The sequence below is a fragment of the Protopterus annectens genome, chromosome 3.part0 (assembly GCF_019279795.1).
Source record: "Protopterus annectens isolate FY-2018-M chromosome 3.part0, PAN1.0, whole genome shotgun sequence".
Classification (NCBI taxonomy): Eukaryota; Metazoa; Chordata; order Ceratodontiformes; family Protopteridae; genus Protopterus; species Protopterus annectens.
Genome location: NC_056731.1, coordinates 764,861,912 through 764,879,344, shown reverse-complemented (window position 1 = coordinate 764,879,344; position 17,433 = coordinate 764,861,912). Strand labels below are relative to the sequence as shown.

General features: G+C 34.3%; 1 protein-coding gene across 1 annotated transcript in view; it reads left to right on the top strand.

Moving 5' to 3' along the window:
- RECK (reversion inducing cysteine rich protein with kazal motifs) overlaps nucleotides 1-17,433 on the top strand; it is a 1,724,192-nt gene that overhangs the window by 1,152,464 nt on the left and 554,295 nt on the right. Inside the window, exon 11 of the mRNA XM_044065108.1 lies at nucleotides 12,667-12,879. Coding sequence (XP_043921043.1) covers nucleotides 12,667-12,879 — 213 coding nt within the window. The remainder of the gene's footprint in view (nucleotides 1-12,666; nucleotides 12,880-17,433) is intronic.

Below are 17,433 nucleotides of genomic sequence, written 5' to 3'. Positions count from 1 at the left end.
TGAATGAACCAGTGTGTGTACATTTTTACTATCACTTTTTATAACCCATAGAAGATTACTATGATTAACTTATAAAATATCAAAATCCTTTTTGTCACTCAGGATTAAAAAAATAATATTTTAATGCACAGAATAAACCTTATAGGTAAACATTACCTAGTCTTGACAGTAAATGACCTAAACCGCATTCTTTGTTACTTAAAATATTTGTATTAATATTTGGTATCTAGTATATATTACCATTGTTATATGAAAACAGAAACACCAAAAAGAGACTGTTTAAAAGTTTATAGAGCCTTCATTTTGTATTTTGTCTTCAGTATTCAGTTTTTACTGGAGTGAAATCTTCAACCGGTTGAAGCAGCTTATTATGAGTTTTCAGATATGCATCAGGATTTGTGTGTTATATTTTCTGATTAGAGCCTAAAGGAAGTAGTTGTTTGACTACCCATAATGCTGCACTTTAAGAAACCATTTTCTTATCCGTTGAATTCTGAAGTAGAATTGTAAAATAATATTAGACACTACTAATCAGTCTCTTTCTAATGTTTCAATTTTCAGGTAATAAACTGATAATGTCAGATAACACCACAGTATTAAAAACTAAATAAATATGTTTAAAACAGGATTGCTGTATCGTTTGCCTACTTTAAACATGTTTTATATCCTTTGAGATAGCAATTCTGCTGTTTTTCCCTCTAATATGGATTCCTTTGAGTAAGGAAAAGAACACCTCTGAGGTAGAATGTGTATTTAAATGTATGTAGACTACTTTCTAGCATTTATTGTATTTTATATTTTATCCTTTACATGTGTCTTACATATGGTTCAGAATTAGTATATCCTTCCAGTGAGTTTCCATCTCACCCACACATATATCATATCAGTTTCAGTGAATATTTTCTAGTCTTGGATTCTACATTAAATAACTTTAACAAGAAAAGATCTGTTTTACACAAAAATTGAAAAATACTAACAATTTCTGAAACAAAAATGTAAAAGTGGTGACAAAAATATTTTATCATTTCTGTAATAAAAGCAAAGTAATGATACAAATAGACTGCTTTCTGGACATAATAATACTCAGCACTACTGGGTGGTATTGGGCTGAGTCAGTAAGGCCCACCTCCTGTCACATTAGGTTTCAGAACATCTCTGACTTGTCAGACATAGCTATCATATCAGTGAGTATTATTTCCTTTGGAGATAAGTATAAAAATTACTATCTTTAGGGATCAGTTAGAATTGTAAATGGATACATTTACACAGAAACAATCCTAACAGAGACGCACGCCTACTGTTAAATTTAAATTGAAAAGTAATTAATAGTTTTATACCACAATGTAATGTGAAGGCATCACCTTCTAAGATACCTTTAACATTTTTTTATAATAACGGGATAACCATTTGAAATGTCGAGACCTGCTAGAGTGAATCCCTCAAAACAGAGATTGAATGGCCAATAAAAATGGACTTACATACATTAAGCCCGAGATGGTAATTTCTTGCCATATTCCTTTTTCTCTAAATTATGATGATCTTGGAATTAGTATATATATATATATATATATATATATATATATATATATATATGTATATATATATATATATATATATACACACACACACACACACACACACACACACACACTTGTGTCTATATATATATATATATATATATATATATATATATATATATATATATATATATATATATATGTATATAGACACAGATGTGTGTGTGTGTGTGTGTGTGTGTGTGTGTGTGTGTGTGTATGTGTGGGTGGGGGGCTTAAAGGAGAAGAGCAGTTTTCGAGATTCGCTCTTACCTGCATTTTTGATCTTTTTTTTTTTTCATGTGTCAGTGCTGACATTTCATTAAAGAACCTAATAATGTGGAGGCAGTATATATTAACATTGCTGCTGTTTAACAGCTCCTAGAATCTTCGCTTAGCATTTCTGCTGCAGCATATCAAAGTGGTCTTCAACAGCTGAAGCAGTATAAAATATGCATTCACTTAGGCATTTGAATCTTTATATGTTCTTCATTTTCTGATGAGCTCATGATGTTTTTAATTCTCAGTAATATACAGTATGCATTTATAGAAGGTATACTTTGAAATGAAAGGAAAAATATATTGTTCTCATAGCACGCATTTCAGAAACACTGCTAATTTTGTAAAATAGTATGTAAGTACTTTGGTACACTTTCTGTCTCAATTTCATACGTCTCAGCTTTTCAGCTTTCAGTATCATAATGGGGGCCATCAAAAAATCATAGTGGGGGGTTTAAAACCATAGCACTCAAAATTTACTAATACTTGCATTCTCACATTTTGGAGATGGGGGGCATAATGCATGAAGTTCGCCACATGGGGAGTGCAACTTATAAAATTAGGATCCCTGTTAGCACTATATAATATTATAAGAAATATATCCTTACTGCATTTTACAAAAGAGTAAATAGACAGAAACCCCTGCAATCAATAATACCATTGCAGATCTCTGAGTTGCTGGAGCACACATTTAAAAAGAAGATGTGTCAGGCAATCACACTATAATCCCATTAGTGTTCTGGTATTATGCAGTTCCTCTTAAACATTGAATAAATTATTTTAAACATCTAGACCCCAGTAAGAAAGAGAGAGAGAGAGAGAGAGAGAGAGAGAGTGTGAGAGTGCACCTCATATGCCAGCTGTCCAAAAAGAACACCGATGGGGTAAAATATTTTGCACATACAGTAGGTGTAGAATGTTTCATACATAAAGCTGTATCCTTTGAGGACTGCCATTTTAGCATTGTCACACCACTTGAGTAAGTTTTATTTAGCATGTCAGAAAGGAAGAGTTGTATGCTTTTGAAATTTACCCTGACCCTTAAAAATGAAAAAGAAAAATGTGTCCTTATGGCATTATATTGCAACACACGTGGAAAAATTGTTTAACATTTTGTATTTTCACTTACAAGAGAACCTCTACGTTTGTGAAATTAGGCAGCTGTCTGCCCCACTATCCTACATCACACACCTAATTGCTTATTTGCTGTAACTTTTGTGTCAGTAACACTAATATTAGCTGTATGTATACAGAGTCTTTTCCAAGCCATGATCATTACACAGCTCTACATGATTGACATTTATTTTATACAGATCTTTATTTCTGCTATTATTTTGTTTTCACAAGCAGAAAGGCAGCAAATCTCTTCAAAAATGTTTGCCACTATACATCACACGCCTTTCCTATACATTACACTTTCAGCATTTGGCACATTAGGCATCTAACTGGAGTCCTATAATTAGTTCTGACAAGACAGTCCAGGAATTTAAAAAAAGAGATGCTGTTTTAGCATATTTCAGCTGATGTAATTAGATGAGCTTGTGAATTTTTCTGAGAAAGCTTTAATAACATGGCTATTACTTCAGCTTTTGGTCTGTGAAAATATCCTCTGTGTTATAGCAAGTATGTAAAGAAATATATAAGGCTCCAACATCTGATAAGACAAATACTGGCACCATTCAAATCTGCCCCTAACATATATGATGCATTTAGTACCTGGTCTCCTGCTATTTCATCAATGTAGAAAACAAAATTAAGTTCATGACACTGAACATTTATGTTTAAAATGGTACACATATAGCCAGAAGCATAATATACTGTGCTGCCAGTAATAATGGATTTAATTCCACTATTACTGATTTTATGTTGTAATGCAGCTTAATATCACACACCTAAATGTTTGATTATTTACTGATATATCTGCTAGCATAGCTGTCAGCCTTGATTTCACCTCATATTTTTGGTCTGCTATGCATTAAAGTTTTCTGACAAATTACTGAAGATTGCAGTCACTAAATAAATACAGACATTTGAGTTTTAGACTTCATACCCATCAGAAAACAAATGTTAATGCAAAACCTGTTATTTTTGTTATTGAATTTTCAGAAGTTCGAACATTTTCAATAGAGATCACCATACAGTGTGGATCAGGAAATTTACCATTTTCCTCACTATAGAACAATCTCGTAGTTGGTATATTTAATTAGATGGGGAGGTGGGGGCACAGCCTTCCATGTGGGGTGGGGGTGCAAGGCGGCTTGCCTCCCTGAAAAAACATTAAAAAAAGAAAGTTTTCTTATTTATTTATTTATTTATTTATTTATTTTTTAACGTTCAAACTTCCGAAAATTCAATCATATGGTCTTGGCCATATGAATTTCAAATTTCCGGAGGTTCAATAATCTGATAGGGATCTGTGCATATATATATATATATATATATATATATATATATATATATATATATACACATATATCTATATCTATATATATATATGTGTGTGTGTGTGTGTGTGTGTGTGTGTATATATATATATATATATATATATATATATATATATATATATATATATATATATACATATGTGTATATTTGTATGTGTGTATATATACTTACATATATATACATATATATATATATATATATATATATATATGTGTATATGGGATCACTACTGAATACCGAAATTCCACAATCCAGACGTTAGATAATCTGACAGGGATTTTGTATGTACCAGTTTTTTTTTGTGTATATATATATATATATATATATATATATATATATATATATGGTAAATTAATATAATTATATATTATATTATATTGTATTATATTATATTACATTTATTTATTTGTACTTAGTATTTTCATGTAAACATCTGTGTTTTTACAATGTACATTTTATTCGTGGTTACTAATAATTTTTGTTTTACAACTTGCCTGTTACATAGATGGACTATTACTGTGTCATTTTTACTGTTACTACTGGCTTAGCTTGTAGCTGAAAAGGGTTCCTGGACCAGTCCACTTGCCAGGTTAACAAGGATAAAATAAGTACATCTTGTTAAGGTGAATTTGTTCACTAGTGAAGCAGGCTCTTCTTAGACAGTTCTAGTCCTCTACTTTCTCATGGATCCCTGTTAATGTTGAGTTTTCCAGAATAGACGTTTTCTCATAATTGGTCAGTTTAACTTCAAGCAAGTCTAGCATGACGTCCAAAGTGTCTAATTTAAGTTTAATCTCTGGTATGCCATTATTTAGACCTTGCAGCAGATTGGAATGGTCTGACAATACCTTCTATATCTCTCTTGTTCTACCCATTGAGTGCTGCATAAAATCTGTGAGTTTATAGTACTATTTTTAATCAGCTCTGACATTGTGGTGGATAAGGAGATAGATTCCATGATTTGATGTATTTATCTATAATCCTAATCCAGCACCACAGAAGATACTTTGATCTTCAGGCTAGCATTAGGTGGCTAGAAATAGAAACAACAGGAGTGTGCTCTTTTAGGAAAAGGAACTTGTTTGTCTTAACAAAGACTAAACATTTCTGTCAGACAACTCAAATGGAAACACTGAGGATTTCACAGGTGTTACTATTGACAGTTCACTACTTTAGTGATTAAGTTTAATTAATGAAATTGTCCCTAGATGATAGATCACAAAATCTTCCCCACTATTAACCCCATATCTCAACTGAAAATCCTCATAAATGGAATTTTGGAAGCAACGTCTGGTTAAAACAATGTGATAGGTGGGGTTTAAATCCTACTGCTGCCACAAAATAATGTGAGGTGTAGGGGTTATGGGAGCTAAATCCCCATCACTGGCATCTATTATGTATGCAAGGGACGAATGGCACAAAGAGCTTATGGTTATGGAAAATGTGCATTGCTGTCTTGGATTATGACTGCCACTTTTCAATGTCAAATAAGCTTTAAACCACTGGCTATAGAATAATGTTGTAATCAGTGATAACTCTGGGTTTTCCCATCTCAGTGTATGTCTTGTGCCTTCTGGTGCAGTCTTACCAACAGTAACTTAGATTTAACCAAACTGTTTTCTCATACGTACATGTGCACTGTGTTTTCTAGGAGATACAGATGTTACTCCATTGGAAGTACCCCTTTCCTGTATTTATGATGCTAAATGTCACTTTTCAGGTTATTAATGTATCATGATCTTATATCTTCCAACAAGCCAAGCAACATTAAATTATAAGAGATGTTAGTCAAGCAGTCTCCATTCAAAAAGAGTATACCACCTGTCTCACCTATGCTGTGAAGATACCATTCATTAATAAAATAAGACATCAGCTACATGATTTTTCCACTAGACAAATGAAAACTATCTAGTTATAAAAGTATCTGGTGATATGTACAGTGAGGTACTGCAATTGCACAATGAAAATAAAATAAAATGTTTCATATTGATTGATGAAAGAAAACACCTCTAATTGCATCTGTTGTTTCCAGTTACTTATATCTGATTAAAGTCTCAACATGGAAATAAAGTCTAAGTTTGTGATCTAAAAATCTTCATTTATCTTTCTCCACAAGTTAGAATTTCTCAAATCCTACAAATCCTAATGGAAATTCCAGGAAAACAGAAAGAAAGGGGCAGAAGCAGTTGTGGCTCAGTATACTCCATGAAGGTCAGAAAACATTTTAACAGTCTTTGACAAAAAAGTAAGACAAGGACAGCAGCAGCTTTGGTTCATTCCATTCCATGGAGATTTGATAGATTTCAAAGACAAGTAGACTCTAACTTTTCTTTTAAAGCAAGCTACTAAATTAAACAGACAGTTTCATCCCATGATGAGGAAAAAAAATCTTCTGAAGGATACAGTGAGCATGGCAACAGTAATCAATTCCTGAACAGTTCCATATTATTAAAAGAAAACATTTATAAAAATTCTAATAAAACAGACAACTATTTATCTTTTAAATCCAAGAAACAATATCTTATCTGAGATGTCTTCCCAGACCACAAATGAGGTTTCCTGGGAGACTTCCAAGAAATATAACTAGGAGTAGTCCATTTTCATAGTTAAAGCACCCAGTTCTCTTTCTTAGAAGACTTTGTACACTTTTGATATCTGAGTACAACCCTTTTGCCATTTCCGCCTTGCTTCTTTTTACTTTAATGGTCAGATCTACTCTTCTGACTGTCTGTTGGTTCCCTGTATCAACATGGCGTTTCAACAGCTGGCTGTACTTTGATTTAAAAGTGAACATCTACACTCTCTTGTGATATCACTTGGATTTTTTGAACTTGGGTAGGGAATAACTGCTGTAAGAGCACTATCTTATTCACTTAAGTGTCAGAATAAGCTTTGCTGATAAGGTCTAATACAGGATCTATTCTCCTAATTCTTGCTGTAACCCACTGTAAGTGCTAAGAACCATTAACCTGTATAGTGGTAGGGCTTCTTCATGTTACCATGATAAAGGTTGTTGTTCTGCCTCCTGCCTGGCAACTCTACCACATAATTAACATCACTTATCTTCCATATGAAAAGTCCCTCACATGCTGCTTACAGCTTATTTTGCCAATCAGGAGTTAGTACAATTAGGTTCATAAGCAAGTACTAGGCAGTTGATTTGCCGACTATTTGAAGCCTAGATAAAAAACCCTATTTAAAATTTCCCTGTAGACTCAAGGAGAGCTAAACAAGATAGACCGGGGAGAATTTGAGGCCGCTCATTAAATTACCTAGGTTTAACTTGAAGGTGGCAAATATAATACTCTGCTTGAAATGTAGTGAAAGTTTGCTCCAGAGGTAAGCGATATGTTGGGGTATGAATCTTATAATGTCAACATGCCTTATTTATTTGCTGATGAACTGTTAGTTCCTTTAACCGAGTATTTGATATATAATTACTTCTGCGATGGAATAGAAGATCAAGTAGGCATGCTTTTAGCCTAGTACTAATCTATGAACCTAAGTAGGCATGCGTCTTTCATGGCACATAAGGCTAGACATAGATCTTAAACAAGAAAAACTAGTGTTGGTGCAACAGTAAACACCAAAACAGGTGCGTCTGCAATTTTTTGGCAACACAAAATTAACGAAAGCATGTAATTTCCATTAATTTACCTAACAACTTGTCATTTATTTAATGAAGTTTGCAAAGAAGAAAAATTTATATACAAACGGTCATGGCGTTTTTTGTGGTTCAAGTCAATTGCCAGGTTTTCCTTTGTTTTCTTTTGCTAAGAACTGTTGACATAGATCTTCACAGCGGAGTTAGTAAGAGACTGAGTACAGAAAAAAAGCTGCCAGTCTCTCCTGATAACTATACTCCTGAACTGACAATGTGTAATGAAGAATGCCAATGCCATGGTGTCTTGAGACGCTAATAAACCCTTTGTACAGCCGTGATTCACTGTAGTAATAACTACAAGAACCTCCACTGACATAAACCACAGTTGACCATTCTAAAATGAAAATCGATAATTTAATGTAATAAAATCCAACAGTTAAGCGCTTTCACCCGCTATATTACGGGCCTCATCAGAACAATCCTACAAAAAACTGTTACCATTTAAATAGATGTTTTGGCACCAATAATATTACCATTTAAAGTAACACATACCCTTTTTAAAAAAACTGAGACCATCCTATTAAATCTATGCAGTACATATCATACACTGACTATAACCTACAAAAATCAATGATTAATTCACATCTGTTGTGAAAAAATAAAACATTAATAGTAAATTAATATATTAAGAAGTCACCTTAATACAATACATTCTAAATTAGTGACCTGAACTACTTATATATACCTGAGTTAAAATACTAAATATAAACTAACAGGCAATATTCAAAAAAGGCTTGATAGTGATGTAATCATTAAGCCCTGGCAGTGTGGAACCATCAGTGTATAATTGCCACCAAATTTCCTTATAAGATAACATACCTTTGTAATCTCCCCCTCTAGGATCTATTTGAATGGTGTCAAGTATAGCAAATTAAAACTTGTGACTATCTCCACACTTCTTCACATGCCTATATAAGGCATTATTTTCATCCTTCGTCCTTATACTGTACAAGTGTGCATAAATATGTTTATTAAACTTCCTCTCTGTCTTTCCTATATAAAATCCTGAACACACAGTGCACTTAGCTAGGCATATTATCATTTTGCAATTATAATTGCCTTGTTGAAATCTGATGTTAGACCTATTCACATTCTCTAAGGTAATTCTCCCTTCCTCATATATAGCATATCACTGATTGCAACTTCCACATTTTTTAGTGTGTATGTTAGATGGGACCTTAGATATCTGACCTCTTACAAGATAGTTCTTAATATTGCGTCCCATTTTGTTGACAAATAAGGGTTGTAACCCTAATATATTAGCAATATCATAGTCTGCTAAAATTATGTTCCAATTATTGACCATTATATTCTTTACTTTTGTAACATGTGGACCATACTCTAAAATGCATGCTTTGATAAATTTTGTGCCTGTACTTATAAGCCTCTCCTGATTTTTTGGGACAATGTCTTTATTATAATAGTTGTAACCTAACAAAGGGGCATATTTCCTTTCCCACTCTTTGATAACAAGCTTACTCACATTCTTCATCATATTCGTGCCATAGCCTCTATCTCTAAATAGAGAAGTGACATAATACACTTCTTCTAACATCTCTGAATATAATGATGTCATTCTTATAGCCCGTATAAGTTGTCCTTTGTAAATATTGGGTAAGAGTTTCCTAGGATGGTTACTTGAGTATTCCAAGTAACCATTGGAAAATGTATATTTCCTATATATTTGAGATTTCAAATTTCTTTCTCCTTTTGAAACATACATATCTAAATAAGATATTCCTTCATGACTGCTAGATGATGTAAACTTTAAGTAGTCATTACTAAGGTTAATGTATTCCAAAAATTTTTCCAACATAATCGGGCTACCATCCCATAAAATATAGATGTCATCAAGAAAACGGGAATAGTATTTAATGTATTTGAAAAATTCACTCTGGAAAACAGTGGTTTCCTCCCAATCAAGCATAACCAGATTCACAAATATGGGGGCACAAGCTGCCCCCATAGCAACACCTCTGGTTTGCCTGAAATATTCTCCTTTATAATAAATATAATTATGTTCCAAAACTAATGACATCATATCTAAAATGAGACAAGCTTTGTCCCAATCAAATTTGGCATACTTCCTAATACTATTAGCAAAAGCTTCTAACCCTTCATCTTTGGGAATGCATGAAAATAGATCAATGACATCTATTGTGACAAATAACACATCATCTTTCCATAAATGAACTGGATAATTTTTCAAAAATTCCCAAGAATCTTTGATTAAATAGGGAATTTTGTCATAGATGTGTTTAAGCATGGTGTCAACTGCTACCCCCATAGAAAAGGTTTTAGATCTGCTGCCAGAGATGATGGGTCTAAAGGGTGGATTGTCAACATTTTTATGTACTTTAGGAATTCTGACGAGGGAAGCTAATAAGGGGCATTCAACCTTCAAATAATTATAAGTTTCTACAGTAATTCTTTTGTCTATCAAAAATTCTTCCACATGCATGTCTATACTCCTATAAGCTATGTTGATTTCATTCAATGAAACAATCTCATAATTGCCCGACTTGTGTAATAGATCATGCATTTTGGAAGCGTATTCCGTGCTGTCATATATTACAATGCCTCCCCCTTTATACTGCCTGTTAGTTTATATTTAGTATTTTAATTCAGGTATATATAAGTAGTTCAGGTCACTAATTTAGAATGTATTGTATTAAGGTGACTTCTTAATATATGAATTTAGTATTAATGTTTTATTTTTTCACAATAGATGTGAATTAATCATTGATTTTTGTAGGTTATAGTCAGTGTATGATATGTATTGCATAGATTTAATAGGATGGTCTCAGTTTTTTTAAAAGGGTATGTGTTACTTTAAATGGTTACTTTAAATGGTAACATTATTGGCGCCAAAACATCTATTTAAATGGTAACAGTTTTTTGTAGGATTGTTCTGATGAAGCCCGTAATGTAGCGGGTGAAAGCGCTTAACTGTTGGATTTTATTACATTAAATTATCGATTTTCATTTTAGAATGGTCAGCTGTGGTTTATGTCAGTGGAGGTTCTTGTAGTTATTACTACAGTGAATTACGACTGTACAAAGGGTGTATTAGCGTCTCAAGACACCATGGCATTGGCGTTCTTCATTACACATTGTCAGTTCAGGAGTATCATTTGAATGCTAACTGTAGTTTTTTCTCCTGATAACTAAGATTTTTGAGACCACTGATCTTTTTAGTTATGAATCTTTGAGGTCTCTCAAGTTGTGTGATTTGTTTAGATAAACGCATTGCAAAATGTGCATTATATTCAATAATGGGCCTGACAAGATATGTGTAAAGGGTAATTAAGACTTCACTGAGACTAGTGGAGACCTTTTGCCTGACAGTATAGTTTGATGCTGTACCTGTCTGATCATACTAATCCTTTAGTTGCTGTTGTGCTTGAGATAGGTGCTGCACTGACAACCCTATGAACTTCATAAGCTTATTCATAAATTCAGTACGTTCTCCACAATAGACTTTTTGGGGGAATTGCCTTCACCTTCCCATTCATCAAAAATTTTGCCTGCATGCCCTGTCATCCTGTGATTGTAATGCAGTTCAACTGCTGAAAAAATTGATTTTTTGGGGCACCTCCCTATAAGTAGAGATAAGGTGGGTCAGATACTTGTTCCACTTTTAGGTAAACTCGCCTGTGAATGCTCTCAGCATGGTGTTGAGAGCAGAGTTAAACCCCTCCACCACACTATTTATAGATAGTATGTAGATGTATTGCTATTTTATCATACATACATACTCACTCTGTTTCCCAGGAGAGGGTGCTGATACCTTTCTAGTAACAGTGCTCCTTTTATTATATTCATTATATATGCTTCCATGAATTAGATTATTAATCTGACAACAAGATCTTAGTTATTATACAGTCTTCCAGTGGGCCAACTAATATTAAATTATAGTTACTTTTGGCCATACAGTTTGTCTATAAAAAGGATGGGTTCCAAGATTCACATCAGTGCTGAGAGGATACCATTCATTAATAAAATAAGACAGCCAGAAGCTTTTACAAATGAACAAATTAAACCTCATGACTTTTATAAAGATCTGATTATATATACAAGACAGTATTGCAGTTTAACATGGCAAAAAATGCTTTGTGTGGCTACAGTGGTGACAGAACAAATCAACTAGCATCTTCTTTTATTTGCAGTTAGCTATTGCAGGATGAAAATGACGTTGAAATCCTGGATTTTACTTTCTCTACAAGTTAGAACTTCCCATGTCCAAATAACAGTCACAGGCAAATGGAAGTAAATGTGCAGCAGCAGCAGCAGCAGCTCTGGTTTGGTACACTCCTCTAATTTGGATAGATTTCAAACACAAATGCAATCTGTATTTTTTTAAAACGTATGGCCAATTACCTTGTTTATGATGGAAACAGAGAACATGAGAGCAGTAAATAATTCCATATTGCAATAAGCAATCCCATTCCCTATTTTTAAAAGGGAACAGTTACAAAATTTGCACATCTAGTGAAATGTACAACTATCTACATTTGTAAATTCAGGAAAATGTAAACCACCAGCCAGCATACTACTCAAATTGTTTCTGAATTGTGCCAATTGTCTTTAAATAGTGAACGTTGTAAGTCACTCAATAAATGTTTTTTATAGGAAAGTAATTTTGAATGTACAGTTTTGAAAAGCTGACTTGTTTAAAACAAAAAAAAAACATTTTTTTCTTTATCACTTTCTTTATTTTAGGCCAATAGAACTCTTCAGGAGCTGCAACACCCAATCAGACCAAGGGGCAATGAATGACATGAAGTTATGGGAAAATGGAAGTATTAAAATGCCATTCATGAACATCCCTGTCTTAGATATCAGAAAATGCCAGCCAGAAATCTGGAAGACAATCGCATGCTTTCTACAGATTAAACCATGTCACAGCAAATCTAGAGGAAGTGTCATATGCAAGTAGGTGTACACTAAATCTTTTACAAAATGCAGATCTGCTTGAAAAAATGTAAATTGCACTTAAATGTTTTGCTTTACTGTTATTTAACAACTCAACAAATCTAACATCAGAAGTCTGATTTATAATGACTCAAATCTGGCATATGGTTTAAATGGTGTTAAAATTACTATATACTGATGATCGAGTACATGTATTAATGTTTGTAAAACAATTAAGGCACACCAGTGCTAATATGAAAGTGTCAGGGCATAACATTGGAAATAAATTGTTTAGTTTTATGTCACATACCAAATCATAAGCAAGTATTTCAGACTGGAGTCTAGCATTTTAGTCACTTTGATATAGTTTGTACTCCACTTAAGAAAAAAATACTGTTAAACTGAAATTTAGTACTACAAATCCACATTTTTACATTTATGTATGTCTAGTTTCCAAATAAATCATTATGCTAGGATATATTTAAGAAGCAAAAAGGGAGAAAAGATTAAGTTGCATGATTGGTATTCATTCTATAGTAGCAAAGGAGTCTATGAGACAGAATCACTGACTTGAGTTCATGATTGGTTAGACAAACATAGCTTTGCCAGAAGCATGGACAGCAGTACTGTGATTGGGAACTTACAGGTATGGCTTTGCATAATTTGGGGTGGTATAAAATTGGAAATTAACATGTGTATGGGAGAAGAGGTCTACTATACATGCTTGCATGCTGTTAGCTCATGACATACTTGCTCATTGACATTTGCTCTAAATGACAAGTACACTAACTCCCACAAGCCTGATGCCACATAATTACCTAGCCATTCCACCATCCAGTGCTACTGAACTGCATAGCCATACCAGAGCCTTAATTCTAACTCTGAAACTCACTGCTTCACAGTTCCTAGCCCTAAACAGAGTCCTGGCTCTCTAACCTTTAGTGTGACAATCCTGTCCTAATCCCTAACGCTGAATTTCACAATTGATCTATATACTTTATTTATTTATATTTGTTTACTAGGGAAGTGCACTGATCAATATTGACCAATTTTAGACTCAGTCTAGGTGAAATACAAAACATGTCACAAATGAAAAAATAAGTAATAACAGAGTAATTCAGACTAATTGCATAGAAAACACTGTGTATATACATTCTAGTGAACAAGCACAGTGCAATGTACAATCAGAGTGTAATGTACTATATATATATATATATATATATATATATATATATATATATATATATATACATTAGTTTGTAACGTGGATCAGTCTTCACTGAAGCTATAGAGAGACTGTGAAAGGAGATAGGCTAGGTGATATGTCCTTTGTTATAGGAGCATTTGGCTTGGATGAAGAAGTACTTTTTGAGCTGCATTCTGAATTTGGAGTAAGTATTGATTTTCTTAATGTCAATGGGGAGAACTTGCCAAAGCATAGATGTCTGAAAGGAGAAAGCATGGGCAGTGCTGTGGACTTTGATTCTAGGGTTAATGAAGGCTTATGAGTAGTATCTCAGGTTGTGTAAGGAATTTTTTGTGAAATTTAGCTGCAAGGGGAGTAATGTGTGGAGTTGGAGTAGTTTGTAGAGTTAGCATTCTAAAAGTAGGTTAGATCTTTGTTTTATGGGCAGCCATTTGCATTTTTCTATGGTGCTACAGTGATGTGCACAAAGAGGTGAGTTTGTAATGAATTGGCAAATGCTGTTAGATGTAATCTTAGTTTGGCAATGTTTTTCTTGGAGACAGAAGCAAAAATTGGAACCCATATTCAAGTTGAGAGAGGAGAATTCCTATACCAATGTCTGCTGTGGCTGGCTGGAATAGAAAAGGTGATATTTTTTTGGCCCAGAAAAGGAGGAAATTTATTTTTGATTCACCCTTTATCTATGTGGAAATGGAAGTTTAGTGAATGATCAGGTCATAGTCCTAGGTATTTGAAGATAGAGGTTGTCTTAATGGAATGGTTATATAGGTCAAATATATTTAAATAGTTAGTTGCTTAGTGAATTCTCTATGGAGTACCAGAAAGCATAAGTTTGATCTTGATGAGGCTAAGAAGTAGTTTGGAGCTCATGTAAGTCTGACTGGAGTTGGCATTGAATGTTGGGGTGAGTGACCTAATTGGTAAATGACCATGTCATCAGCATTGAAGATACATGGGAGATGGGTCATGTCACAAGGAAGTTTGTTAATAATATGGAGGGGGCAGGAATGAATCCTTGCATTACACCTTTGGTAATAGGTGCATATTCTGATTTTGAGGATCGCATTTTAAATCCAAAGTATCTGTCAGTGAGGATGTTTTTAAACCATGATGCAGCATCTGGACTGATTGCAATTTTGTATAGTTCAGTTTGGAAAAGATGGTGGTCAGTGAGGTCAAATGCCTTTGTCAGGTCTACAAATAGGGCACCTGTAAGGAGGTCACTATCAGAATCTAGCAGGGTGTCATCAGTTAGGGATCAAAGTGCTGTCATCGTACCTTGTTCAGGCCAGAATCCATGTTGTTTGGAGGAGAGCAGGTGGTATTGCTGAATACAGAAGGGAGAGTTGGGTATAGACTATCTTTTATAGAAGTTTTCCCAGTATTGGGAGTATGGATATTGGACAGAAGTGAGACATATCTTTTGAGTTGGTTTCCTTTGGGAGGGGTTTAATCAGAGCATTTTTACAAATCTGTGGCATGATGTATGTATGTAAGAGGAAGACATAGATGCTCTGTGCAGTGATAGATGAACCAGGAGTTTATGTTGTCAGATCCAGGAGGGGTGTCAGTGGAAATACTTTCAAGAAGAATAGAGACTTTTTTGGGATGTATGCAATTGAAGTGGAAGTGGGGGATGTGAGAAGTGATGAGTTTTTGATGGGAGTTTGCTAAATTCTTCAAGGAAATCTTTCAGCAGGAAACTTTGCGGTATCACATTAAATGGTGTTTGTAGACAGGTGTCATGTGGAAGCTTTCTTTCTGTAAGTTGTTTAACCTCTTTCCAAAAGTGTTTGGGGGAATGTTAGACAGTTATTTGTTTCTTTCTTTGGAGATTTCTTTTTTGCCTTTGGATGGAATTCTTGACTAGGTTACAGAAGACTAAAAAGAATATGTGGTTGTCAGTTGTGGAGTTTTGTTTCCATTTATGCCATGCTTCATCCCTTAAACTTAAAAAAATGTTTCAAGTTTAATGCGTGAACATCTAGTTTTGGTGGGTTCATAAAACTTGTGTATGAGTGGGAAGAATTTGTCTTGCCACTGCAGTATGAAGTTCATTAGGCTTACAGCTGCTGTGTTAGGGTCATGTAAGGATAGTATATGATTCCAGTTGTGGGTTGTGAGAAAGGTTTTGAGTTTGTATATATTTGAGCAACTATCTACTTTCTGAATGCTTTTAATATTGGTTGTAGGTTTATAGTTTGGTTGACAGTGGTAAAAGTGATTGTGCAGTGGTCACTTAATGATAGTGGCAGAATGTTTATGTTTGTGATGGTATTTGGTATGTTTGCAATAATCACATCTAGTATGGAGTGTTTGTAGGACCTGAGGTTAGATCTTGTTAGTTCTTTTATGAATTGAAGGATATCTGTGTCTAGGAAAGTACACATGCCAAATGAAGAAGGGCCAAAATAATTAAGATTGAAGACACCTAGAATGATTGTTATTATTTTTGGGACAGTTAGTAAGGATGTTAGTGATATGTGATTTGAATTTATTTAGGAAAGTGGAGGAGGATAGATAGGCTATACTTAAAACTCCATTCCCCCTCCTTAACCCTAACATCCCTAATCACTCCCAAAACCTAAAACTCCACTCCTCCCTCCCAAAACCTAAAGTCCCCAATCAGTCTCTAAACCCCCTTTATCGCCCTAAACCTAAAGTCCTTGATTGCTCACTAACACTATACTTCCCTATTTTTTCCATAACCTTCAAATCTCCTCCCCCTCCTTAACTCTAAATCTCATCCATCACTCCCTAAACCTACATTACCTTCCCAGAAATGCTAAGCTGCACTCCCACCCCCTCTCAATCGTTCCTCACGATAACAATTTGGTTGTAATGCAATAGCTCTATACTATCTCTGCACAGCTGCCACACAGAGCCTGATCATGTAGTTGAGTCTGAGTGTGAGTAGTAGTCTGTGCAAACTACAAAACTTCTGAGACCGTGACTGAGAGACAATGCTGTTTGTGTGCCCGAGACTCTAGCTATTGTAGTAGACCCTGAGAGGGTGATGCAGAACTTTTGCGGATGTCAGTTATCCTGGCCATAGAACTATCCCACTGCTTATAGAGGGAACCTTCTGCTAAAACTTCAATGCAGTCTTTGTAAAGTTCTAAATTGCCTTTTTTCAGGTCTCCTTCTCCTCCTCCATGATACCAAGAGCCCATTAAAGGATAGCCATCTACAAGGGTCAGAGCTCAAACTAGTGACCTTAATTTTGTATTTCAGAGGTTCCTAGGTTTTTACTAAGTTTCAGCCACGTTACTCAACTTTTGTGGTAGTGTCCCCAGTTAGGTGTATTATCCCCATGTGTTCCAGGTGAAGATTTATTATCACACATCCACTCATATATACTGATTTTA